The sequence below is a fragment of the Labeo rohita genome, chromosome 2, assembly GCF_022985175.1.
Source record: "Labeo rohita strain BAU-BD-2019 chromosome 2, IGBB_LRoh.1.0, whole genome shotgun sequence".
Taxonomy (NCBI): domain Eukaryota; kingdom Metazoa; phylum Chordata; class Actinopteri; order Cypriniformes; family Cyprinidae; genus Labeo; species Labeo rohita.
The window spans coordinates 16,957,556-16,984,927 of NC_066870.1; the positions used below are offsets into that span (position 1 = coordinate 16,957,556).

At 35.8% G+C, this 27,372-nt stretch overlaps 4 protein-coding genes across 5 annotated transcripts in view; 2 read left to right on the forward strand and 2 right to left on the reverse strand.

The window, feature by feature from the left end:
* Positions 1-27,372, forward strand: part of nr2f6a (nuclear receptor subfamily 2, group F, member 6a) — a 152,415-nt gene that overhangs the window by 76,366 nt on the left and 48,677 nt on the right. The gene's annotated exons all lie outside the window — the stretch shown is intronic.
* On the reverse strand, positions 12,264-13,326 carry insl3 (insulin-like 3 (Leydig cell)). The gene is made up of 2 exons (XM_051132079.1): positions 13,088-13,326; positions 12,264-12,986 (listed from the first exon to the last, which is right to left on the reverse strand). The coding sequence occupies exons 1-2, from the start codon at positions 13,272-13,274 to the stop codon at positions 12,712-12,714; spliced, it is 462 nt and encodes a 153-aa protein (XP_050988036.1). The 5' UTR covers positions 13,275-13,326; the 3' UTR covers positions 12,264-12,711.
* On the reverse strand, positions 19,236-24,770 carry si:rp71-39b20.4 (potassium voltage-gated channel subfamily V member 2). Its single transcript, XM_051132022.1, has 2 exons — positions 22,402-24,770; positions 19,236-20,236 (listed from the first exon to the last, which is right to left on the reverse strand). Exons 1-2 carry the CDS (start codon positions 23,719-23,721, stop codon positions 19,949-19,951), a joined length of 1,608 nt encoding a protein of 535 aa, XP_050987979.1. The 5' UTR covers positions 23,722-24,770; the 3' UTR covers positions 19,236-19,948.
* Positions 25,934-27,312, forward strand: rps28 (ribosomal protein S28). Of its 2 annotated transcripts, none has more exons than XM_051132100.1 (4): positions 25,934-26,059; positions 26,347-26,394; positions 26,716-26,838; positions 27,189-27,312. In XM_051132100.1, the coding sequence occupies exons 1-3, from the start codon at positions 26,021-26,023 to the stop codon at positions 26,836-26,838; spliced, it is 210 nt and encodes a 69-aa protein (XP_050988057.1). In that variant the 5' UTR covers positions 25,934-26,020; the 3' UTR covers positions 27,189-27,312. The 2 variants fall into 2 exon arrangements, with proteins under 2 accessions (XP_050988057.1, XP_050988049.1); XM_051132092.1 differs by having other exon boundaries at positions 25,940-26,059; positions 27,192-27,312.

Below are 27,372 nucleotides of genomic sequence, written 5' to 3' on the forward strand. Positions count from 1 at the left end.
TCCACTACTCTGCACCGCTCACATACTTTGATCTAGAATGCCACGAACACAGAAAAGAAGACTGATACAGTGAAACGTCCCAGAGCTGTTATTCCAAATCAATAAACTTTGCAACCGGAACTGACTGTTGTATAATGCGGAATAAATCACTCTTGAAAAACACAAGGACGACTAATGAAGAATGGATCTTTCATTTAAACACAAGGTGCTCCGTCCTTGACTGACACGCACTTATCAGAAACAGTTCAGCGGTTCATTCTAGAACAAATTCATTATGCTGTCCTCAAGTAGTTAGTTTTGCATAAAATAAGATAATGCATATTCCAATAGCAAAAATACATTAAAGAGATGGACACTGGAAAAATTCACAGCTGTCATATATCACGTGCAGACAAACAGTTCTCAAATAGAAAGGAAAAAATTGTAATTTTGTATCTGTGAATAAATTCTCCACCTACACACACTCCAGCTTGTGCAATAATAGTTTTCAATCACAGAATGTCAATTCATCATTCAATTTCTGTGATAAAAGTCCACATTTTACATTTTAGAGATGAAAGACTTCAAGCATTTGTGAACGCACAGATATAAATAACTTTCCTCATTAATATCAATGATAGTTTACTGAGGACATCCCATTATGCTGGATGATAATGAGAATGGAGATGAGTGTTGGAAAGAATGAGGATAAAGATGCTCTCTTTGGTCCTGAAATAGACCACAATCATGCGAGCTGTGGATTGCTTACATTGTGAGGACTAAATTGCCGCAAGGACAGAGAAACCTGAAATCACCCACAATCTGGGACTAACTGTCACCATGTGAAAAACAGCTTAATATAAAGCAATAAAAGAAATCATTTTAAATTAAATTCTATAAATACAGAACGATTTGTGTGGTGGGTAGGTTTATAAAGAAAGTTTGTTCAGTAAAAAAAAAAAAACAGATGTCATAGAAAGCCCCAAACAATACCAAAAAAAATGTTTTAACATGAATTATACTTCAGACAGAAATGCTTTTAACAAACAATGAAAATTCAGCCCAAATTACTTATTTTATTTACTAATTATTATGACTAATAGAGCATTTTCAAAAACTCATTCCTGGCATGCAGGTATTTGACTAATTAAAAAGAAATTCTTTTATTTTTCAAACTATGAAATTTTAACTGTTGCAATATTTTGAGGCATAACAATATCTTAAGATTTTGAGTAAAAAAAAAATGCTCAAAATCCGAATATTTCATATTGGACGAGTTGTCAGATATGCACAATAAATGTAAAGGCATTTTGCAATCCAGTCCGTAATTTTTGATATAATCACACTCTATTATTGTATTAAGAGTACAACGTACTGTACAGTGTTATACACACTGCTATCAAAATTCTCAGTAAAATACACCTGTTAGTTTTGTATTTGTTGTAATTTTTCTCAAATGTGGATAGAGAAGAATTTATCAGCGAGGGTCGATTTACTGTACTGTATCCTAAAATGAAGTACGACAGCCTGCTTGCATGAAAACGTACACTGAATCTCTCTCTCTCACACAGACACAGACACAGACACACACATATATAATGCTTCAAATGCCTCTAATTTGAATAAGAATCAGGCAGGCATTGCTGTCAGAGTTTGCAGTGGACGGTATGCACAATTCAATATGCAGTATACAGTCCCTCACGTCTGACTGAGTGAGAGACATTACCTCTGAAACACGCATCACAGGGCAATACAATCTATGGAATGTAATGAGAATGATACAACAAATCAGCTCTATCGCATACAGGGATATTTTGAGGGGAAACGCAGGAGCTGAACTGAGCTGACAAGAGTCGTGATCCACAAAGATTATTAAAAATGCCTGGTGGGAGATGACGAGGACTAGGCTTCATACGCCAGACATGTTTGCTTTTTAAAACAGAAATTACATTTGTGCAAGCACATATTAAAATTGAACATTTAATGCTCGTATAAAAAGCAAGAGTTGAATCTAAAGAGTTGTTTGTTAAAAACAGACAGCCTTGATGTAGTATTTGCACTGTAGCTTGAAACATTTACAACCCTTTCAGTCTAGACCTATTACTAAGACTAGTTAAGAAATGTATTTTCTATTCATTTACAAATTTATTTTGCTTTTTGCTGCTTTATTAAGGTTGCAGCTGTCAGGAACGATGAGGACAGAATATTTTCACACCGATCAGCTTGCTACGTGAAATAGATTTGGAAGCCACTATAGTTTAAAAACAAAATAAGATCATAACTTAAAAGGAGATAAAAACGCAAATTAAAAAATAAAAAGTATAAGTAAAAAAATCCCTTACCAAATGTAATTGTAAAACAAACAGGTAGTAAAAGCCAGTTGGATTTATGGAGGGGTGGAGGGTGTCACATATTTTTCATCTACTCTGACAAAGGTTGTCTGTATAAATGAAAGGGCAACATGAAGATAGGTCAGAATAAATCATCACAAAGATGTGCTTCAAAGGCCTTGAGAAACCTTCTTTCATCACCTCTGGTCTGCCATTTTAAGGCTAATACTAACAGAGGGAACCACATGAAATACCAAATGTGATGGGTGAGCTGTGGCATTAAGACTTAAATGTCCAGTAAGTTACAGAATCTCCACTTTCTTACCTTACACTTTACACATCTCCATTCAGATCCTTTTAAACGCTCTTGACAATGACATCAGCGCAGTAAGTGGAATAATATAACATATATACATATATAAACCGGTTTTAAAAAATAATAAGCGAACGTAGTTTTCCCGAATAAAAAAGGTGGTCCACACCGACACAATTCATCGTTGTCCTGTGTGGAGAGATTCTTGGTCTAGTGACGGGCATGCCCTCCAGCGCGTAAATGTGCATGCGACCGATGGCGCGAACGCTCTCCGTGTCTCCCCTTCACTTTCATCTCCAGAAACTGAACGTAAGGTATCTCAAAACGGAGAATAATAGAAAACACTTCCTCTGCAGTTATTTAGGCTATACACGTCGTGACCAATTGAGGAAAAAACGTTTGTTTCACGTTCAGCAAATAGAATACTGGTCGCCGGATCCACACCGGACCGTCACGCCGTAGTATTGATCGAGGATCGTGAGAGGAGGGTTATATGACCTTGTGACGTGTTGTAAATTGATGGGGGGATCCCTGTTCTATTTTTAGATCTTGGTTGTTGAGAGACTAGCGGGGGTGGATGAATAGGGTGGGGGCTCGGGGGTTCCCGTGCACGCACAAACCGCAGCAAAATTGATCATACAATGATGCTCATGCAGCACTCGGAATAAAAGGATTCTACATATGGATGGAGACACCATTTTGCTGTTCTTCTATAAGGACTGTTGTTGCTTTTACATCCTCGTGGTTTTTATAAATGCATGGAGCTAATTATAGAACAAATATATTTTTTTGTAGAACGTGTTTGATTGCTTTTTAACCACGCAGTGATGTTGCATTCATTCCATATTATGCTTAAAATGCTTATTATGTTTCAGTTCGTTTCACATTTTTGTGTATCCTTAGGAGTCATTATAATGTGAATCCTTGCTGATACATCCTTTATAGATTTATACACACTGCTGCTGTTGTGCACTGACGAATATGCGCAGTGCAGGAGTATGTTGTATGTCTCAGAATGACGGGCATTTTGTATTTGTTTGCAGCCTGACTGTATATTTTATACTTTAGCATGAGACTATCTCAGTGGCATGTGAACTATTTTACTGTAAACTGTCAGGTACATTAGGCCCAGTCATTACAATATTTTGTCTGTAGTGAAATCAGAGTAAAGCTATCAACAATTTATGATAATTTCTGATCATCTCTTAGAGTGTGTTCACACTTGTCATGTTTGGTTAGATTAAAACGAACTCTGGTGTGATTGCTCTGTTAGTGCGGTTCATTTGAGCAAGTGTGAATGCTGCCATCTGAACCCTGGTGCACACCAAACAAGCGGACCAAGACCGCTAAGGGTGTGTTCACACTTGTAGTTCGGTTCGTTTGGTTCATTTGGTCCGGACCAAAAAAGAAAATGATACAACTGGTCCCGGTCCATTTTGCGTTCACACTGGCATTTTGACTGCGAACCTAAAGATACCGAACCTAAAGGCATAGTGATATGTTTACAACCTGATTGGTCGCGTTGAATGACATATATTTCGTGACGGAACTCACCGAAAACTATAAACAAAAGGAAAAGGTGCGTTCAACTTAAAGCGGCGCTGCGGGTACATGACATCAAAGTACCTATTCACTGATCGGTCTGCTTAGTGCCCCTATTGCCGTCTGCTGGACTAAGCACGCTCATTGTTGCATGTTTATGATTTTATTTTTGCCACCTGCAAACTCACAAAGAGCTCATTAAAGGCACCTTACCTCCTTGTTGCTGAACATTTGCCCTCTGCTCATTTTGTTTCGGATACACAGCGTGTTCCCTTTGTGAAATTATGTCGCATAGCGGCATATCTTGTCATTACTTCCTGTTTTTGATTCGTTTAGAAGTATTTGGTCTGTGCCACATTCATATTTCATTCGAACCGCACCAGAGTTAGTTTGGAAGTGGACCAAGACCCATCTTTTTAGTGGTCTCGGTCCGCTTTTTGGTCCGCACCAGGGTCCAGATGGCAGCATTCACACTTACTCAAATGAACATACCCTAAAAAGACAGGTCTCAGTCCGCTTCCAAACAAACTCCGGCGTGGTTCGAATGAAATATAAACATGACATGGACCAAAGATTTCTAATCAAACCAAAAACAGGAAGTAATGACAAAATGCGACGCTGTGCAACATGACTTCACCAGGGAACAAGCAGTGTGTCCAAAACAAACTGAGCAGAGGGCAGACATGCATAGAAGAACCTTTTTGTCTAAATGATTCCATAAAGAACCTTTAACATCTTAAGAACCTTTCTGTCTTACAAAAGGTTCTTTGTGGCAAATAAGGTTCTTCAGATTATAAAAAGGTAAGTATGAAATGGTTCTTATAAGAACCTTTGACTGAATGGTTCTTTGTGGAAGGTTTTTCGCTTGAAGAACCTTTTGAAGCACCTTTATTTTTAAGAGTGTATCACTATGCCTTTAGGTTCGCTGTCAGAAATGCCAGTGTGAACGCTAAGCGGACCTGGACCAAATGTATCATTTTCCTTTTTGGTCCGGACCAAATGAACCAATTGAACCGAACTACAAGTGTGAACACACCCTTAAATATCTTTCTTCACTCTTAAAGAATAGTGCACCCATTAAATAAATTAATTACTCACCCTCACGTCGTTTCAAACCTGCAAGACCTTTGTTCATCTTCGGAACACAAAAGACATTTTTGATGAAATGTGAGAGCTTTCTGACCCTGCCTACACAGCAATGTAACTGAAATGTCCCCAGACCCAGAAACATAGTAAGGACATTGTTAAAATAGTTCATGTGACATCAGTGGTCAACCGTAATTGGAAACTTGACTTTATTCAACAATTCTTCACTTCCAGAGGGTCTACAGAGGGTCAGAAAGCTCTCAGATTTCATCAAAAATATCTTAATTTGTGTTCTGAAGATGAACGAAGGTCTTACAGTTTTGGAACAACACAGACAGAATTTTCATTTTTGGGTGAACTCTCCCTTTAATCAGTCTATAAGTTTAGTTAGGCAAGAAAAAGAATGCACTTCAGCCCAATATTACACAACACAGCAGTAGCTTATACAGTTGTGCAAGGTGCATCAGAGTCGAGAGTAAAGCATGACTCTTTTTTCAATTATCTTTAAGAGGATTAGGAACCTTTGTGTATGAGGTTTGCCTAGGGGCCATTATTTCACATACGAGCTGCCTGTCACTTAAAACAGAATTTAATGGGATTCAATTGTTTGTGTTAATCAACCTCAAAGTGACTTTATTACCAAAGAGGGTGCAAATATTTTGAAGAGGGAACAGCAGGGTGCCACGGTCTGATGAGGCTGGGAATAAAATCGAAGTTTGCCGTTAACATGATTGCATCAGAAGATAGGCAGGAGAGAAAGAGAGTGAACCGAATGTTGCGATTTTTTAATTTGATAACAATGCCATATCTGGTTGAAATCCATCTGATTTCACCTTCCCACTATTACAATCTCCTTTCACTGAAGGCATACCATAGTAAGGAGGATAGAGTGACTTATATGTACGTCTAGCCTTGATTATACTGCAGTGCATAGTGAGACATAGACCTTATGCATGACTTTTTACACAGAGTTGGGCAGGTTCTTCTCAGTGTCATGGTTGGTGTTCTTTTCTTGTTAGAATTATACCCTCATTCTCCTCACATAAAGCCTCAGTATCAGTAATACTCTCATTTTTGGAGTGAAATCTGCTTTCACACAAGATTATGTGAATGTACTCTGCAGGAATTTATGATGTCCTAATTAAGCCTGCTCCATGACTTTCACAACTGCACACCTGAAGGAGAATGAAAGAATCTTAAAATTCACCTCACTGCAGTGGAAGTCATTCAAGAACGTATTTGATATTCAATGCCTTTTCATGAACTATTGACAGACATCCTGATTTACTATTGTAGACTTTCCAGATACAGTATCCAGGATAGTTAAAAGGATAGTTCAACAAAAAAGTTCTGTCACAATTTACTCACCCTTATGTTGTTCTCAATCTTTATGACTTTTTTTTTTTCTGTGAAACACAAAAGAATATATATTTGAACTGTTTTAATTTTGGAAGTAATTGGACCTTCAATATACAAACTAAAAACACTTTGACCATTTTGAGGAAAGAAAGTTATATAGGTTTGGAACAAATTGAGGGTGAGTAAAAGATGACAAAATGACCCTTTTTCGGGTGAAGTATTACTTTAAAATAAAGCATTTGATGGGAAAAAATATATATTGCAATTCCAGAACCTGTAAAAGTCATTAAAATGCAATAAAATTTTAGAATCACAGAAATTTTTTTTTAGTAAATGTACATTTATTTGGGTGGTTCAGCATGGAAGCTCTGAAAACCAGATCCTCCATGACTTGCATTCAAATCACAAGCTGTTTTGAGAATTTTCAATATGCATATATTGTATATATAGTTGAAGTCAAAAGCTTATGTACACCTTGCAGAATCTGCAAAATGTTATTTTACCAAATATTTACCAAAATAAGAGGGATAATACAAAATGCATGTTATTTTTATTTAGTACTGACCTGAATAAGACATTTCACATAAAAGATGTTCACATATAGTCCACAAGAGAAAATAATAGTTGAATTTATAAAAATGACCCTGTTCAAAAGTTTACATACGCTTGATTCTTGTTTAGTGATAGTGGTTCATGAGTCCCTTGTTTGTCCTGAAAAGCTAAACTTCCTGCTGTTCTTCAGAAAAATCCTTCAGATCCCACAAATTCTCAGTTTTGTTTTTTTTTTTTAGCATTTTTTTTTTGTGTATTTGAACCCTTTCAATAATGGCTGTGTGACTTTGAGATCCATCTTTTCACACTGAGGACAGCTGAGGGAATCATGTAACTATCACAAAGGTTCAAATACTCACTGATGCTTCAGAAGGAAAAACTATGCATTAAGAGCAGGGGGTTGTAAACTTTTGAACAGAAATACACAAAAATGCTGAAAAACCAAAGAATTTGTGGGACCTGAAGGATTTTTCTGAATAACAGTAGGCAGTTTAACTGTTCAGGACAAACAAGGAACTCATGAACAACTTTCACTAAACAAAAAAAACACAGCTGTGGATCATTCAGGTAACAACACAGTATTAAGAATCAAGTGTATATAAACTTTTGAACAGTTTAAAAGTTCAGGTCAGTACTAAATAAAAAAATAACATGCATTTTGTATAATCCCTCTTATTTTGGTAAAATAATTACCATTTTGCAGATTCTGCAAGGTGTACGTAAACTTTTGACATCAACAGTATATTGTTTAAATCTCTAAATTCCATGGATTGACATCTGATGTATAAATAAAAATCCTCCCCAGCAATCTCTACACAATGATTTCATGAATACTTATTCTCTAATTATGAACAACTAGAAAAGTTTTGCAAAATTCATTGGTCTAATACGAGCTGTACAAAGATTCTCTTGAAAAAAATGCTAAGATAAACAGCAGCTGCATTTAGGTTTAATTTTCCGTTTATTTTGCAAAAAAATGGTGTATCCCTGGCAGCAATTTGAGAAGTCTTCAGGTTATAGCTGATGAAATAATATTCTGCACTGTACTGCAGTAGCTTACTGCACTAATCTATAACATATGCATGCAAGACAGCATCCAATTAATATTAATGGATTGTGTTCTCTTGATTGCTGAGAGGGACCACACGTGGTGATCAAGTCTCAGTAGTGAAGCAGAGCCTATTAAGAGATCTCCTGTGAGGACATCCCTCACAGTGTGTGCACTATATAATTGCAAGTAGTACTTGTCAGGATGTCAGGCAGTGAGCCAGTTTGTGTATACAATCAAAATCTTTGTTGAATTCAGTGATCTGCATTTTCTGCATTAAGTAGCAGCAATCTAAACTGGGCACAGTAGAGTTAATCTAAGCATCCTGCCTGCTCTCTGAGCAGCTACTGAGGGAATACATGTGTGAAACGGGAATCTCTGTTGCTCGGGTGTTTAACACGGTCACTTGTGAGGCCTGAACGTTGCAGCGGCCTATAATGGCGTTGCAGCTCAGCACCACTGCAGTACACCTCCACTGCAGCCTTAATTATGCATGGCAGCTGTAGTGAGAACACCCACTCACTCACAGGGGAAGTGCAGGGGCAGGAAAGCAGATAAGAGGAGTGTAGAGTGGGAGTGGGTGAAGTCTGTTTGCGTTGCCGATGGGATGTAGGACTTGGAAAAACAGAGACTGTATATGCTGATAAGCTCTTTCAAAAACAGTAATCAAGTTTTCACAAGATGTCTTGTTTCCAAAATAAGTGAGACTAAACAGAGCTCCAAACTAACATATGAGAGCAGTGGAACCGGTGCCACCAAAACTCACATCAGCACCTGATTTGGTAGCACTGGTGGAGGCGAAGGAGACAGAAACTAATAATAATCACAATCACAATAATCACATCAGTAAACCACTAAGTTGGGATGCATGTAATTTTACTTACATTAACCATCTTCATGAATGTAAAAAGTGTTAAAAAATGTAAATATTTTAACACTGCGCGTGAGACTGTACACTCTAAAAAATGCCAGTTTATTTTTTTTTAACACAAATGCTGGGTAAAGCCTGTTGGGTCATTTTATTGAGTTATTTTTAATATTTTTTACCCAGGTGCTGAGTAATTTTTCTGCAGTTCAGCTGCTGGGTCATTTTTACTGTCAATACAAATGACGGACCCCATCACATACCTACCCAGCGCTGGGTCAGTATAACCCAATGTTGGGTAGCCTGTGCCAAACCGGTTAAAACTGGATACATTTGTCAATGATCATTCCGTTTTCTGATCTTAGAGAAAAAATGACCGATGGGAAATTAATGTTTGTATTACATTGTATTCTTATCAAATTTGTATTGTTGCAGCTGTGGCCGTGATATGCGTTTTATGGGTTGAAACTTAAATGTCTGACGGACAAGATGGAACGAGGTAAAGCTGTTGTTTGTGTAACTTTTCAAACATGAATATAAGATAAGTCATGAATATAAGTCATTTAATGAACTGGAACAGCCTACTGATAGCAGTTTTCCTCCCACAGATTCCTATTGGCTGCTCTTGGTCCTGTCACATCCTAAAATATTTACTGAATGTTTTTGAAGACTTCATGATTGTAAAAGATGACTTGACATTGAATAAAAAATACTGTATTTGAACTGTTCTTGTCCTATATATATATATATATATAGGAAACAGATTTAGAGTGCATTTTTAATCTTTTAAAATGGAAAACATTTAATAGGTTGACCGATCCAGCAAATGGGTTAATGCAGGGGTGCCCAACCCTGGAGATCGACTTTCCTTTAGAGTTTAGACCCTAATCAAACACACCTGTCTGTAATTATCAAGTGCTCCTTGAGATCCTAATTAGCTGGTTCAGGTGTGTTTGGTCAGGGTTGGAGCTGAACACTGCAGGAAAGTCCATCTCCAGGACCAGGGTTGAGCACACCTGGGTTAATGTATAAAAGCCAACAAAATGGGATAAAATAAACCGCCAATATTTACCCAGCGCTGGGTTGCCAAATACCCCAGAAATCGTTGTTTTCAACCCAGAATTTTTAGAGGGTACAGACTGATTCTTCTTTGTATTTATATTAAAATTCCACAGGTGAAATCATGCATTACCATACTACTGTAAATGTGTTTTAAAATATGTTTTATAATACTGCTTTTAACTATTAAAACTATTTTTAGCATAAAAGCACTGCCATAGCTTTTTACTGAAAATGCCATGACTCCTGTACTATCTTTAATACAAGATACACAAGTATATTAATCTTGTAGAATTCAACATGAATACCACATTTTGGCCAAAACAACCATGGTTACAGTAATGTGACTAAAGTAAATTGATAGTAAATGTCACAAATATGACCATTCACAATCTATGCACTGCTGAAGGATTGTTAATGTAGCAATTTTGGGGTGAAAGGTGAAAAGCAATATATTTAAAATAAATATTAGTACAAATGTAATCAATAATATTTTAATAGTGTAACTAAATACTTTTTGCCATATTTTGTAGTCACTGCATTTGGAGGCAAGAAAACCAGGGAGACTATTTGTGTAAACCATAATATTAAAATATATCAAAAATACGAACTGTAATGAACTGATTTTCGTTTGGTGTTCATAAAGGGACACGTGGGGCGAGGGCATATAATTAAAATGTTTACGAAAGGCTGGTTTAGCACAAAAAAGTGCTGTAAACATTAGATTTAGCACCAAATTACACACTGTAAAGCCCACCGCTTTGGTAGTTTTACCTGTCTATCCCGGGGTCTGTTTTCACAAGCACCTAATAGCTTTCGTCTTGTTTCTTTTTTAGTTCCGTCGCTTTTGGGCTTATTTGTAATCTTCTGTATTCCTATTCTTTTTAAGACGTTTGGCCAAGTAAGCCGTTGTTGACCGTTTTTTTACGTTGATTCAAATTCACCTTTCCCGCTCAGTTTCCGCTTCCCATATATGGACTTACCGCTACTGTGAAGGCACAGAATGATTGACAGCGCCTCAAAACCTTCTGATAGGCTAAACAAAAGCTGTCACAAAGATTGGCATCATGTCTAAGTGATTCAAGTCACATCTTTAACGGAATAGTATAATTTTTACCATTACATTAAAATTCGTTTACAATACCATTGCATGGTACCGTAGAGTTTTTTTTTTTTTTTCTAACACATTTTGCTACCTTAAACATAATACCAGAAACAAATCGCTTTGATGATATTTGCGTGTTTAGCGGTGAAAGTGGATATTTCTGAGGTAACTAATTATACCGCAATCATGATCAAATGTACCTGATGATATCAGAAAACAATAATTCACAGCATCTGCTATTAATTTATACAGATCCCTCTAAGGTACATCATGATCAGTCCCTTATCTTTATTTGTCCTGGACTCTTGAATAAATGACAGAGGCCCAGAGGAAGATGAAGATGTGCTATCAAGAGCAGCTGTGGCACAGCAGCTGGTCTGACAATGTGTATGTGTCCTGAATACACATCTACTCATCTAAGGTAGCAGTAAGGTCACTGCTTATGTGTGTGCATACGTGTTAGCATTGATTATATATAAATCTATAGCATATTTGAGTCTTTGTGCCACTTTGTGCACCCATGGATTTTCGTTTTGCTTATTTTCTTGTTGCCTTATTTCAAGGAAATGACTTTGATTTAAATGCGTGAAGATGTGTACAGAACTGATTTAGTTCACTATAAACAGTAAAACGTTATTTTGATGCATTTTTGTAAGATTTAATGTAGAAAGTGAGTTTGAAGTAATGCTTTTACAACTAGTGGTACCCCCTCTAGTGGTAAGTTTGTAATATGTTATGTTGAACTGCTTGAATATTAGTTTTAAGACAAATGACACCAGTACAACTAATTTGTATTTCACAGCAATCAAATAATAAAATGTTATTTACCATGTTAAAAATATACTGCACCGTTTACGATTTGAATTCTGAGAGTTTAGTTTTGTTAACATTGGTCAATATACAACCTGAAAGTTCAGAAGAATGTAATTGTTTAAGGATTATAATGGACACTGTCTTTGACTCTTTTTATTTATTGCACAGAAGTCCCTGTCAATTCACCAGTCTATTATTTCTGTATATACATAAGCCATCTAAAATATATATAACCACTCTTTTCATTCAATTACATGCATACTTCCTCTACCAACAATAATAATGATGGCAACACTTTACAGTAAGCATTAACTAACAATGAGAAATACATTTGTTACTGTATTTATTAATCTTTGTTAAAAAATACAACTGTTCATTTTTTAGCTCAGGTCTGTTAAATCATATTAACAGTTATAACTTCTTGATTATAATAGTGTATTAGTGAATGCTAAAATTAACAATAATTAGGATTAATAATTGCTTTGGAAGTATTTTATTTTTAGTTAACATTAAGTACCTAATGTTAACAAATGAAGCCAGTGGTAGCTTAGATACAATGTCTAATGAAGCATAATTTAATGTACCACATGCAGCTTCTGAAGTTCTTTAGGCTAGAAGACATCTAAAATCTATCTCCGTCCAAGGAGAGCTGGTGTGAGTTTAGCAGTACTGAATCAGTTCACTCATTGTACATCCTGAAGTACAGCAGACGCCCGCTGGCCCGACATCACGGCGGGTCCTGGAAGACATGCTGAGATCCTGCACAGTGGTAGAGTGTTCCAGAAGCTCTGCTGGTGGGCTTGTGTGCTGGCGGGGCGTTGGATGCTCTGTCACGCTCTCGGGGGAGTCATGCTCCCTCCACTGCTCGTCCTCAGCAGTCAGGGTACCTTTCTGATGTGCAACGAGATCTCTGTCGAGCCAGTTTTGTAGATTAGCTGAAAAAAGGACAGATGGTGTCAAAATGGGATTCTATCAATACATAGAATAAAGTAAATGGATTGATAACTACATGAATGTCTAAAGAAGGCAAACCTACTATGAGGGTTTGCAAAGTGAAGGTCTGCATCAGCCGCGTTCCGTTTGAGTCGAGAGCTTCCGCACGACGTGACCACCATCCGAATGAACTCACGGCCACAAAGCTTCACTCGTACGTCTTGACTCTCAGTCTTGGAAGTCTCGAGAATTATTAAAAGAGCTAATAATGCAAACCACTTCATGTTCATGGTGTTTCTTGGGGTGATCGAATTGGAATACACAGTATTCAAGTGAGTTCAGGTTCTGCAGGCTACCTACCAAAACCAGTTTGGGGGTTTTTATACCCCCCTTCAGACCTTTGGCATGCATGGTTCTGCAAGCATCTATCTGGCCTTGAATGAAGAAAATCACGTTCTGATCTTCGAGGCCTTCAAGCTGGAACGTGTTTTAGATAAAACATGTCAGCTGTGATATATTGTATTGCCTTAGTTCAAGGAAAACTGTGATAGCTGGTCATATTTTTCGTTTTTACTTATAATATCTCTTTTATGAGTTTACAGAAATGCGTCAGTGAAATGCCTTTAATATTAAGGGAATATGGGTAAGACCAGGGTCAGAAATTAACTTTTCCATTAAGGGGCAATATTTGCTGGTGAAACTGATTTTCAGGGGCATTTTGTACATTTGTGAGGGCAATTTTTATAATCAACTTATTATTATAATATGTTGTCTTTAATGTCAAATACTTAAATTTACCCAAATAATTAGTATTTTAAACTGTTGTCTATAACATTAGACTGTTTAAATTGTATCTAAATTATACATGTAAGAAAAAAAACAGAAACCCATAGGGCTGCAATATTATGGCAAAAATCATTACTGCAATATTTATCACAATAAAGATTATTAATATCGAGAACACAATATAAAAATGCTTTTGTTTCATGTCTGCATTCTGGCTTTACAAACAAACATGATGTTCACGATTAGTCTAGTGCAAGATATGCAAAAACTCCTGTTATAATCACTGAAGCTACGAAATCTTTTATTTACATCGTATCTGCAGAGTTGCCAACTTTTAAGTTCCGCTTGCAGTGAGATTTTTTTGTTTTGTTTTGGAGTGGGGGTTGGGTTGGGGGGCGGGTGGTGGCGATCTCGATTCCGTATGTATTTATATGTATGTACTGTACATATAAGGGGATAAAAATGCAGCTGAATGCTGTTTTAGCACCATTTTAAACTTGGTTTAAATTCAGTATTTGCTTGCATTCATTGTGTGTACTTAAGAGTATCATTTAAAAAAGGATGTAAGTTATTAACTTTTTAAATTTCACATTTAAAAATATAGTGTTTAACCATTTCTAAATATTTATTATGGCATAAAATGATGACTCTAATTTGCCTCTTTGCATTGGAATTTAAAACCTTTTCTCTATTTATCCCTAAATACTTCACTAATTGCAATTTAAGTAATATAAATGTAAATATATATATATATATATATTTTTTTTTTTTTTTTTTTTTTTTTTTTTTTCATTAGTCATTAATGGACCATAATTATTGGACAAATAGTATTTAGTGCTAAATGATCTCCTTAAAATATTAAATAAATATTATTGGACTAAAATATAGAACATTTATTTAACTGAAAAATAGTTAAGCTGTATGGTCACGTTATAAGTAAGCAATACCTGTGGGTTAAATACAAGAAAACCAGATTAACCCTTATGAAAATTAACCATAGTTTTATTATAGAAAAAGTGTAGTAACCATGTTTTTTGGCGCATTAATTACCATTTGTATAACCATACTTTTACTACAAATACCATGGTTAAACTATGGTTAGTGTAGCAAGAGCATGGTTAATTTGTGGTTACCATGGTTTAACTATAGTAAGGGTTGCCTCTCCTAGAAATAGATGAACTTACAGATGCTGTTAGTAGTTATCCATTCTGGTCCATCCATTCTTATATCATTCAGTTATCTCATTCTGCGAAGAGATGCTCATCCCCTGTAAGACTGTCAAAGCATTCCCAAACAATAAGCCATGGTTCACAAAATCTTCGAAAATACTTATGAATGAAAGATATCAAGCATTTCAAGAGGGTACTTTGGTAAAAAGATTGCAGAAATAGATTAAAATGGAAGTGAGGAAAGCAAAGTTAAATTATAAAATAAACTTCAAGAAAGAGTTAAGTAGGAATGATTTGGGGTCAGTCTGGAAGGGGATGACAGTTATAATTGGATCTAAAGGGTGTGAGATTAAGAAAATACAGTTACCTGGGTATGACTCCAGTAGTCAATTGGCTGAGGAATTAAATAGGTTTTATTTACGTTTTGATGTACCTGAAGTTGGTCCTAAAATGGAGTCTATGAATTTTAAAATAAGTTGTGGTGGTGACTATAATATCGTTTTTAATGATTTAGATGTAATTAAAGTTTTTAAGGGTTGCAAGAAGAAAACTTCTGGGCCAGACAATATTGGAGGGCGTTTAATTAAGGTTTTTGCTGAGCAGTTGGCACCAGTGTTTTGTCATATCTTTCAGTGGTCTTTTGCTCTTCAGAGAGTCCCTAAATTATGGAAACAGGCTACTGTGGTGCCTGTGCCTAAAACTGTAAACGCAGTTACATTAAATGACTTTAGGCCAATAGCACTAACACCTCTAATAATGAAATGTTTTGATAAATTAGTAAAAAAAGAGTTGTTGTCTAAAACTAAAAATCTTTTAGACCCCCTTCAGTTAATCTATAGAAGACAACGAGCTGTCGAAGATGCAACAGCAACTTTATTAAATTTGGTATTAAAACACTTACAGGGAACAAAACATATGTTAAGCTTTTGTTTGTGGATTTTTCATCTGCGTTTAATTCATTGCAACCTTATATTTTAGCAGATAAGTTATTACTAATTTTGGTCTTGATTTTAATTTAGTGGGTTGGATTCTGGATTTTTTAAGTGATAGAACTCAAAGAGTGAGAGTTAATGGTAGTTTATCAGCTCCCTTGATGACATCTATAGGAACCCCCCAAGGCTGTGTTTTGTCTCCTTTATTATATATTTTATACACAAATGATTGTATAAGTCAACACAATAACAGGTTTTTTTTTTTTTTTTAAGTTTGCTGATGATACAGTTATCGTGAGTCTTTTGGAAAACAATGAAATGTGTCATGGTCCAGTGGTCAATGACTTTGTGAAATGGTGTGATGATGCTTGTTTGCAGATGAATGTGTCTAAGACAAAAGATATGATCATTGACTTCAAAACAAAAACACATCCTTCCCAGGCTACCCTTATTAGGGGAGAGAAGGTGGAATGTGTGGATAGTTATAAATATCGTACATTTTACGATTTACGCCACATTACGTGCGCCAAAACTGTATTTATCGTTTGAATTTAGTATTAAAACTTACAACATTTGAAAGCTGAAACTTTGTTTAAAATCGCAAGCCTGTATCTGTACTGTGTTGTTTATGTTGAGGGAATTCGCGAGTTTTCAGTGCTGACTAATCAAGGGCCTCTGGTTGGCGCGTTTTCAGCGCTGGCTAATCTAATCGCCTCTGATTGGCCGAAGCATTCCTAAGTTCAACAGAAACGCGTTTGATTGGTTATAAGGCACAACGCTGCATAAAACAGCGCGTAAAACCTGATGCCTCGTGAGTTAATCTAAAAATAATTCCGCGAATTGACACTTTTTATTTTCACATTTCATTTTAATCGCGACAGCCTTAATATATTGTTTAATTGTGCAGGGTCATTTTTTGCCAATTTGTTTTGAATTTTATAGGGCATTTATGTTAATTTTCCTTTCATTTTTGCCACATGCCCTTGTTAATATCCAACCCTGGGTAAGACGTTTCCACATTAACCATACATATCACTAAATTTCATCTAATACATTTATCTAACAATTATGAATCAGTGATTTTAATGTTGGATGGTTTCAATGTGTGTTTGTTAATATAATATATTTGTGGACACATTCATTTATTCATTCATTTTGTAAATTAGATATTTCAAACATTTTGATTAGCCTATTCATCATAAACTTTAGGCAAGCTGAATGGAACAATTTATTATAATCTTTAATCTTTAAGTTATCTTTAAATGTTTTAAATTAACATGAAATTGACATCTCACCATATCTTCTCACTTTTGCACATCAAGATCTTTAAAAAGATTATACAAAACAACATGGCTGCAGGGCACTTTCTTGAATAACTTTTAGTCATTCATTTTGATTTGATATACTTATGATTTATTTGTGTTCGCTGTTGGGGTGGGTTAAGCAGCATATAATAAATAACAAATAGACACATTAGTTATTCCAGTATTGTCTGAATTCACTAGATGATCCCATAATTGACCGTTATGCAGTAATTCCCTGCCGTCAGTGGCAGAGGATGACCTTTGCTGTTCAACAAAGGCCACTAACATGCAGCTGTCAAGGGCTCTTGTCTTTACATTCCTTTAATTGAAGTTGAACATTTCACTCAAAACAATGGCATCACGGGTCCTCTTGATCCTTAAATCCTATTAGACATTAAGTCAGATCGCTTGACTTCTCACTGACGGTAGCTTACGTGCTCACTTAGAGCTTCAATTGTTCTCAGAGAAGACAAAAAAATGAAGACGTTCATGGGAAAACTCAGAAAACAACACAAACAAAGCCTTTTATACTAAGCCAAAGGAAAGCAACCCCTCTGAGATCGACATGGGCTAAATACAGAAAATGTTACTGGTTACTGGTTGATTTGCATGTTGCTTCATGGAGCCTAAAGCTTTTTTATTAATGACTATATTAAATTATTTATGTAGCGACATACATACGGTGAACTAGTTCTATCTTATGAGCAGAAACAATTTTCATATCTTTTATTAGTTTTGCAATATATGCAGGAATATGGACTTTATCTAAAAGTTTGATATGCTCCTGATGATATTATGATATGATGTATTAATAACAGGATATAGGATCATATTGGGGTAAAAACAGAAAGGGGAACAGAAACAAAAAAGATTCTTGTTATCTTATGGCTCTGGCTTACTTCAGATACAGTTGAGGTCAAAAATTTACATCCCCCTTTCAAAATCATTAAAAATGTTAATTATTTTACCAATACAAGAGGGATCATACAAAATACATGTTATAGTTTATTATAGTACTGTTTATTATAGTATAGTACTGACCTGAATAAGATATTTCACATAAAAGATGTTTACATATAGTCCACAAGAGAAAATAATAGTTGAATATATAAAAAAATGACCACATTCAAAAGTTTACATACACTTGATTCTTAATACTGTGTTGTTATCTGAATGATCCACAGCTGTGGGGTTTTTTTGTTTAGTGATAGTTGTTCATGAGTCCCTTGTTTGTCCTGAACTGTTAAACTGCCCACTGAACCTTTTCCAACAATGACTGTATGACTTTGAGATCTTTTCACACTGAGGACAACTGAAGGACTCATATGCAACTATTACAGAAGGTTCAAACGCTCACTGATGCTCCAGAAGGAAAAAACATGCATTAAGAGCAGGGGGTGAAAACTTTTGAACAGGATGAAGATGTGTACATTTTTTTTAGTTCATTTAGTGCTGCCCTTCAGAGGCTACAGAAGGTAGTTACATGTTTCCCAGAAAACAAAATAAGATAAATTTTACCTGATCTTCAAATTCAAAAAGTTTTCACCCCCTGGCTCTTAATGCATTGTGTTTCCTTCTGGAGCATCAGTGAACATTTGAACCTTCTATAATAGTTGCATACTAGTCCCTGAGTTGTCCTCAGTGTAAAAAGATGCATCTCAAAATCATACCAGTCATTGATGAAAAGGGTACAAATACACAAAAATGCTGGAATTTATGGGACCTGAAGGATTTTTCTGAAGAACAGCAGGCAGTTTAACTGTTCAGGACAAACAAGGGACTCATGAACAACTATCACTAAACAAACGAACAAAAAAAACAGCTGTGGATCATTCAGGTAACAACACAGTATTAGGATTCAAGGGGATGTAAACTTTTAAACCAGGTCATTTTTATAAATTCAACTATTATTTTCTATCGTGAACTATATGTAAATATCTTTTATGTGAAATATTATTCAGATCAGTACTAAATAAACAATAGCATGCGTTTTGTATGATCCCTCTTGTTTTGGTAAAATAATTAACATTTTTAATGATTCTGAAAGGGGGATGTAAACTTTTGACCTCAACTGTACACTCTCATAAATAACAGTCATTACAAATAATCAAACAATAGAGAAAATCACCCTTCAGACCTTCAAAAAAAACCAGTCCAAATGTGTGTTGTGCTAATCTGAAAGGGTGATAAAGTGCTTAATGAAGACTATACAAATACAGTGCTCAAATTATTATTATTTTTTTTCTCAGTTTTATCAGTCTTTTAAGCCATGGTATCCAAATGCATTTTGCCTAGAATAGAAACTATGTGAAAGCAACACTAAATACACCAAAGGTGTCTGAAGGCCTCATAAGTCTCACTTGATCCTAGGAAATCCTTTTTGTGATCTTGATTAAGGAAGAAATCATGTATGTATTTATCTGAACAGTGCACTTCTACCACCTTATAGAGAGGCAATGATATATCAAATCATTTTAACACAGTTTGTGTTGATCTTGCAATTAACAGTTTGCAGTCTGTGATGTAAATTCCTCCTTTTTTTAATCCATTTTTTTTGCCTGACAAATGAACAGACACTGCTGAAAATCAGCACAAGCTAGCTCATCAAAGAACCTTAGCAACATGCCATTTGTAAGCCATCTTAAAGTTAATGGCTAAATTTTCTTTAACCTGGCATCCACCCATCTTTTAAATCCCGATTTAATTCAAGGCAGGCTTTGAACCTGAGCTCTCTGTTCAAGGGCAGTGAAGCCAAGGACGTTCAGCGATGACACTAGCCAATGGGATATCTATTGTCCTCATCAGATTCCTCAGCTGGAGGCTTGAAGCAGTTCTCTAATTTCCTTTGCAGTCGTTTCTTGAGGTTCAAGCCCCGTTGGACTTTCGTGTTGGTGTACTCCTGAGCCTTCAGCTTGGCATAATAGTCAGAAAACTTGTTAAACAGGATGGAGATTGGCATTCCATTTAGAATAATTCCGAACGATATGCACCCGAAGGCCACCACTCGACCGGAGTAAGAAATGGGCACCACATCTCCATATCCCACAGTAGAGATGCTCACCTGCAACAGCGTAAAGAAAACACAATGTTTATTTAACATACCTCAAATGAGCACTCAAAATACACATCAAAGACCAGGAAGGAAGTGAAAGAGAATTATGTTTCCACATCAGTTTATCAGCTCAAAATTTGGCATGCAAGTCAACTTAGTAAGACTTAGTAAGCCTCCAGGAAGTTCCAAACTAATCTAACTTTTCCAATCAGCATGGATGCCTCCAATTGAGCGGCATTACAAGGTATTATATAAGATTAAACAGCTGCCAGAGGATAAGGACTAAAAATTTAAAGAGGATAGGAGGACACAACAGCCAAGGCAAATGATGATAATGATAACGATAAAAAAAAAAAAAAAAACAATCACACGCAAGTGATACTATTAATAAATGCACATAATGATGTTTTATTTTTTATATTTGCTCATAAAAATTCAAGTGTGCAAGATTTGTATATGTTTAAAACCAAATGTAACTCAAAAGAACAGGTTTGGCTCTATAAACGACATCCAATTATGGATGTAAATTAAGATTACATCTACACAATATCCTTAGAGAAGATTTTTATTAAAAAGAGGCACAGCAAAGAGCTTTTGAAACCAGTAAAACTGTTATTGAGTCTAATGCAGTGTTATTATCATATTACAATTTTAAGCAAAAGTTTGGGAACCCCTTGCAGAATCTGTGAAAATGTAAATAATTTTAACAAAATAAGAGAGATCATACAAAATGCATGTTGTTTTTCTTTAGTTCTGATATTTTACATAAAAGATGTTTACATATAGTCCACAAGGCCAAAAAATAACTGAAATTATTCAAATTATTAATATAAAAATGGTTCTTAACTTATCCAGTTAACTATATGTGGTTAACTGGATGATCTACGACTGTTTTTTTGTTTTGTGATGGTTGTTCATGAGTCCCTTGTTGTCCCTAGTTCTGTTAAACTGAGCTTTACAAAAATCCTCCAGGTCCTGCAGATTCTTCAGTTTTCCAGCATCTTTTGCATATTTGAACCCTTTCCAGCACTGACTGTATGATTTTGAAACCCATCTTTTCACACTGAGAACAATTGAGGGGTGAAAACTTTTGAACAGGATGTTCCCAACAAGGGCTTTTGAACAAGGGTTCCCATAAAACTGTTTTGCATAAAACTGTATTTAAATATTACTGTAGTATTTATTCATATTTGTGAACCTGGACCACAAAACCAGTCATAAGTTGCATGGGTATATTTGTAGTAATAGCCAACAATACACTGTATGGATCAAAACGATTGATTTTTCTTTTATGCCACAAATCATTAGGATATTAAGTAAAGATAATGTTTCATGAAGATATTTTGTAAATTTCCTACCGTAAATATATCAAAACGTAATTTTGATTAGTAATATGCATTGCTAAGAACTTAATTTGGACAACTTTAAAAGAGATTTTCTTAATATTTTGATTTTTTCACACTTTCAGATTCCAGATTTTCAAATAGTTGGATCTCGGCTAAATATTGTCCTATAACAAACCATACATCAACAGAAACCTTATTAATTCAGCTTGATGTATAATTCCAATGATGTATAAATCTCAATTTAAAAAAAAATAACCTTATGACTGGTTTTGTGGTCCATTTTTTGTCATTTTGTTACATGCTTTTGCCATTTTTATTACTTTTTTATATATTTTTTTAATTAGTTGTAATTTATTTTTTATTTTTATCTTTTTAAATTTAAGTTCTTAAGTTTGCTGACGCAACATTTTCATGTAATATTTAGCCTTTCATCAAATATTTCTATTTTATTTCACCTTCAAGTCAATTACTATTTTTAATAGTTGTACCAAAAGCAGTTTTACTCAACAATAACAACACTCTGGTGTGGAAGACTGATCTGTACAAAGCCCAAACCTGATCACCACTGGTCCCCTGTGAGCCCAGTCCATCGCCCCACATCAGTGTCTGACCTCACTGATGGAAGCAAATCCCCACAGCCATGTTCTAACACAGAGTTCAAAGCCATCCCAGAATAGAGGAGGCTGATATAGCAGCAGTCCTAATAATAGCCATGGTTTTAAAACTATCTGCTCAGCATACATGGATGTGGCGTTGGCCATGCATATGAATATATGAATTATACACTGCATGTAATGAATGTTCTGAGACAATTTGAGACATACTCACCGCCGCCCACCACCAGGCGTCTGGTATGCTGCTAAACGGTGTTCCTACAACATCCTGCTCCACTGAGTGCATCAGGGCAGAGAAGGTGAAGATCCCCATGATAATGAACAGAAACAGACAGCAGACCTGTTCGAAACACTGCCGAAGAGTGAAGCCAAATGCCCGCATGCCCGTCGAGTGCCTCGCCAGTTTCAAAATGCGAAAGATTCGCATGAGTTTGACGACTTTGAGCACTTTGCTAACTTTGCTAACCCTCGCCATCGTTTTCAGATCATCTTGGACGCTGAGATCTTCCTGGTCAGCGAAAGCCTCGAATATCAGCTGGATGAAGTAAGGCATGACAGCCACTAAGTCTACAAAATTAAGTGCGCTCTTCACAAAATGCTTGACGTCACACGTTGTCAGCAGGCGAAGGAAGTACTCGAAGGTGAAGAAGAGAATTGAAGTGATCTCCACACACTCCATATAGGTTCTTCCATAGATTTTATAATCTTTCAGTTCGCTCACAGTGTTTAGAGTCATCGCTACAATGGAGATGAGCACGAAGAGGCTGGAGAACACAGCAAAGCCCTTAGCAGCCATCGAGGAGTACGGGTTCTCCATCAGATCCCATAGCGATTTACGAAAGCCACCTAAAATCATTGTTTTGAAACCCTCCTCGTTATGCTGGGGCTCGATTTCCGCCATAAGCTCTCTGTTCACTTTGAGCTGGTCTCTTATTTCGTCTAGTTTCTCCTCGTAGAGAATACGACAACAGCGGGGAGTGTCTTTCAAGTGCAGGCCCCAAAAGTGCATCTCCTCCTCGAAATTGACAGGGCAAAGACTCTCCATTACCCATAGTACATTGCTACAATAAAAGTGGAAGATGTAATGAAAGAAAGTGGGATCCCGGTCAAAAAAGAACTCATTAGTGAGCACACAGTAGTCATCGCAGAGCGTTAGCTGCTTGACAGGGTCTTTGCACAGGGCTAAGCTGCCTATTCTGGTTTTAGGGTATTTTATAGCCAGGTGCTTGGGAATTGTAAAGACTTTTCCACCTACGTTAACATTGATCACAGTTGAATGACGGTGTGGCATCTTCGCTGCTTCAGTTTCACTGCTTTTCCTCTTTTCTTTGTCTCTTTTGTCTTTTGCCTGAGGTGATGGGGTATCAAGGTTGTCCATCGACGTCCAAGGTTTCACAGAGCTGTCCTGTGAAAATGGAAAGGCACTCTCTTCTTCCTCTATACTCTGTGAGAAGCTGGCGTTAAGTTTGACACTCGCAAAAAGACTTGAACGTCTCTTTTTCAGCTTTTTCAGATGTCTTCTTGGATGATCCATTATTGAAGAATGGGTAAAGTACTGAAAAGAGACTGATTTTCTCGTTAGAAATGAAAACAGAAAAAGTCAGATTTTAGATTCCAAGCATTCACAGCTTCAAGAAAATTTCCAGGCGGATAGAGAAAACATATTCCACTGCCTCTAGCTTGCTAGAGTTTGCAATATCGCTAAAAAGACAGAAAGAAAAAGCAACTGTATTTGTTTCGGCTCAACTGAAGATCAAGAGTTGGGATTTGCCCCACCTCACTGATGCCGTAATCCCATTGCTGTTCTTTCTGTCCTCGGCAGAGTTAAAAATACAGTCGTGAGGATTAGTGTTGTGATTTAAGGATTGAGCCCTTGAGGAGGAATGGGAAAGGATAAATAGCAATTGCAGGGATACTGTAAGGTTATTAAAAGCTCACAGGAAATTTCAGTTTATGTTGCTTTTAAGCAACATATGAGTCCATTATTGTGCTCAGTCTGATTTTTAAACAATTCAGTGCAAATCCAATATGAAAATCCTCTAATCCCATAATTTCCTTATCTTTTTTATGTTCTGTATTTTCCCTCTACTTTCATAACCTCTAAGCATGTGCTTTTATGCACATTTTACCATCAATGTGATCGCACAAAACCTAAAATAACATAAACAGAACATATATCAATGGTAATAGTTGTGTACATAGCTTGAACATTGAAAACCATTAAATTTCTTTTCTTTTTCTTTTTCTTTTTTTTAATGTTATTGCAACTTTTTATGATTATTTATTATATTTATATATAGGTTATTGCGAGTTTTTTTCTCAGAATTGTGTGATATAAACCAACAATTGCTAGATATAGTCACAATTCTGACTTTTTTCTCTGAATTGCATGATATAAACTGACAATTGCAAGAAATAAAATCAGAATTGCAAGATATGAAGTCACAATTCTGACTTCTTTTCTCAGAATTGCATAATATAAACTCACAATCGCAAGAAATAAAGTCACAATTGCAAAATATAAAGTCACAATTGCAAAAAATAAAATCAGAATTGCAAGATATTAAGTCACAATTGCATGATATAAACTCACACTTGCGAGATATAGTCACAATTCTGACTTTTTCTCAGAAATGCGTGAAATAAACTCACAGTTGCAAGAAATAGTCACAATTGCGAAATATAAAGTCACAGTTGCAAGAGATAAAATCAGAATTGCAAAATATTAAGTCACAATTCTGTCTTTTTCCCATTACTGCATGATATGAACTCACAATTGTGAGTTAATAAAGTCCAATTTTAAGGGGAGAAAATTGACTGATATGTTCTCACAATTGCGAGTTTATATCTCACAATTCTGACTTGCAACTTGCAATTCTGAGAAAAAGTCACAGAATTGTGAGATATAAACTCACAGAAACTATTTTTCAGAATTGCAACTTTATATCTCACAATTCTGAAAAAAAAAGAATTATGAGATGTACCCTTGCAAATGCAAGAAGAAAAAAAAAAACAGAATTGTGAGTGAAAAGGTCAGAATTGTGAAATAAAAATTCACAATTACCGTTTTTAAAATGTATTTATTCAGTGGCAGAAACAGGCTTCCATTGCATTTTCACTTCTGATGTAAGCTGATGGAAAATTCTACATCATTTTCAATATGATCTGATAAAACTAGCATGATTTTGTGCAATTCACGTAAATGTAGCCTGATACAAGTGCTTGACAGGAATTTTGCATAGGTCATAAATGTCTATTCTGGTTTTGTTTTGACATTTTAAATTATATTACAAATATAATTTTTGACTTTATTTACTACTTTTCTGTTTACTTACCACATTTGAAAGGTGCAAAAAGGAAATACTTTGGAAATACATTTTAATGATAAAAATAGAAGCACCGTTTTTTCGTATTTTTTAACACAAATTGTACATTACTTAACAGAGAATGTCATAGACCCGCATTATTATTATAGGCTATCATATTATACAGTCGAACTTATGTTTATAAAGAATTATTACTGACACAATCAAAGACCACAGTATATTCAGAAGTCTTCGGACACGTGATTTGTACAGTCATACGTACAGCTGGTCCTGGATCAGCGGTATAAAATTTCCCTCGTGATCCCGGAAACGGAAACATGTTTGTTGCAACAGTAAAAATATATTTTATTAACATAAACTCCATTTATTTTGTCTAATTGCATTTTTTAAACCAACACCAACGTATAACTTAAAATAAAACATGATCAATTGAAAAAATGTATTTGAGTGTGGGTATATAAAACCCGCCGAGACCACGTGACTTCCTTTCCGAACTAAGCTGAAATCATGGATGCCAGCCGCGTGCAGCCCATCAAGCTCGCCAGAGTAAGAAAAAATGATTTATTGAATATTTCCGTTTGAATTATGCAATACAATAAGTGTAAGATTAAATATATATAATTTCAAGTCTTAATCGTCGTTAACAATCTTAAAATCCTCTCACGGCACGCTCAAAAAATACAGCGGTGTTTTCCGTTCGGCCTGTAGTTAGCATTAGCGTATTGCTATCCAGCGGCTTTGATGGCGAACGACTGCGTATAATGTTATTTTCACCACACATCATGTTTAATAAGGTCAGTTATGTTGATGGTAATCGTGTATTTTTGTTACAGGTTACAAAAGTGCTGGGAAGAACCGGCTCCCAGGGACAGTGTACCCAGGTGAGTTCAGACTGAACCCCTCATGCTCCGTGTCAAATGCAACATGATGATGGACTTTTTTTGCGAATTATTATAATAAGAAAACTGGCGGTTTTTGTATTTTGCTGAAAACTAGTATCCTAGCTTGTAACCACCACACGGTACTGCACATGCTAGAACCTGCAAACTTATATTTTGATGCTTAGTGTGACACGTTATGTGAAAAGTGATGTTTTTCCTTTTACTTTTTTTCCTCTATTATAATATTGATGGAAGCTTCTAGATCATGCATTGTAGTTGGATATGTTGTGTTTTCGTAAGACTTAACATGTACTTCCATAGGTGCGAGTTGAGTTCATGGATGACAGCAACAGATCCATCATCAGAAACGTGAAGGGCCCAGTAAGAGAAGGAGATGTCCTGACACTTCTGGAGTCTGAAAGAGAGGCCAGGAGACTTCGCTAGGTCAGTAAACATCATTCACTGCTTTAAATATATTGATCACCTCAGATTCTCCATATGCTTTAGAAGGATAATGCTTAAAAATTACACAACAGCTTTTAAATGAATGTAAAGTATTTCATGCATAAAAAGTGAATGTTACATTTGAATACTCCCAAAATTTGACTGTTAAATGTCTTAATATTTAATCTGATCTCTGCCAGTGTTCAAATTATCTGTTTTATGCTAGAATCAAATGTAAATTAAGGCAATATCAGGATTAATAAATTGCATCAGTGATTTGAAGACACTTTTCCAGTCAGTGTTGTGGATATGCTTGATGAAATGTATAACCATGTGTCTGTTTCTCCCAGCAGTGCACATGTGAAGACCTGCAATGGCCAAACCAATACTTGTGGAGAGCATCAACATCAGCTCTGCCGTCGGCAGTACAATGTCATTTGTGCGCAGTTTGAAATAAAGTGTCTTTGTGAATAAGTTAGTCTCCTCCTTTGTTTCTAATGAAGAATGAATAAAGTTACCTTGACTTTCACAATT

Excerpts from the sequence above, each read along its gene's own strand:
- si:rp71-39b20.4 (XM_051132022.1), bottom strand. The coding sequence starts at position 23,721 with ATGGATCATCCAAGAAGACATCTGAAAAAGCTGAAAAAGAGACGTTCA. Across the intron at positions 20,237-22,401 it reads ACGCCTGGTGGTGGGCGGCG|GTGAGCATCTCTACTGTGGG; the intron begins GTGAGTATGTCT and ends ACGCTGTTGCAG.
- rps28 (XM_051132100.1), top strand. The coding sequence starts at position 26,021 with ATGGATGCCAGCCGCGTGCAGCCCATCAAGCTCGCCAGA. Across the intron at positions 26,060-26,346 it reads AGCCCATCAAGCTCGCCAGA|GTTACAAAAGTGCTGGGAAG; the intron begins GTAAGAAAAAAT and ends TTTTTGTTACAG. Across the intron at positions 26,395-26,715 it reads CCCAGGGACAGTGTACCCAG|GTGCGAGTTGAGTTCATGGA; the intron begins GTGAGTTCAGAC and ends GTACTTCCATAG.
- insl3 (XM_051132079.1), bottom strand. The coding sequence starts at position 13,274 with ATGAACATGAAGTGGTTTGCATTATTAGCTCTTTTAATAATTCTCGAG. Across the intron at positions 12,987-13,087 it reads TCACTTTGCAAACCCTCATA|CTAATCTACAAAACTGGCTC; the intron begins GTAGGTTTGCCT and ends TCCTTTTTTCAG.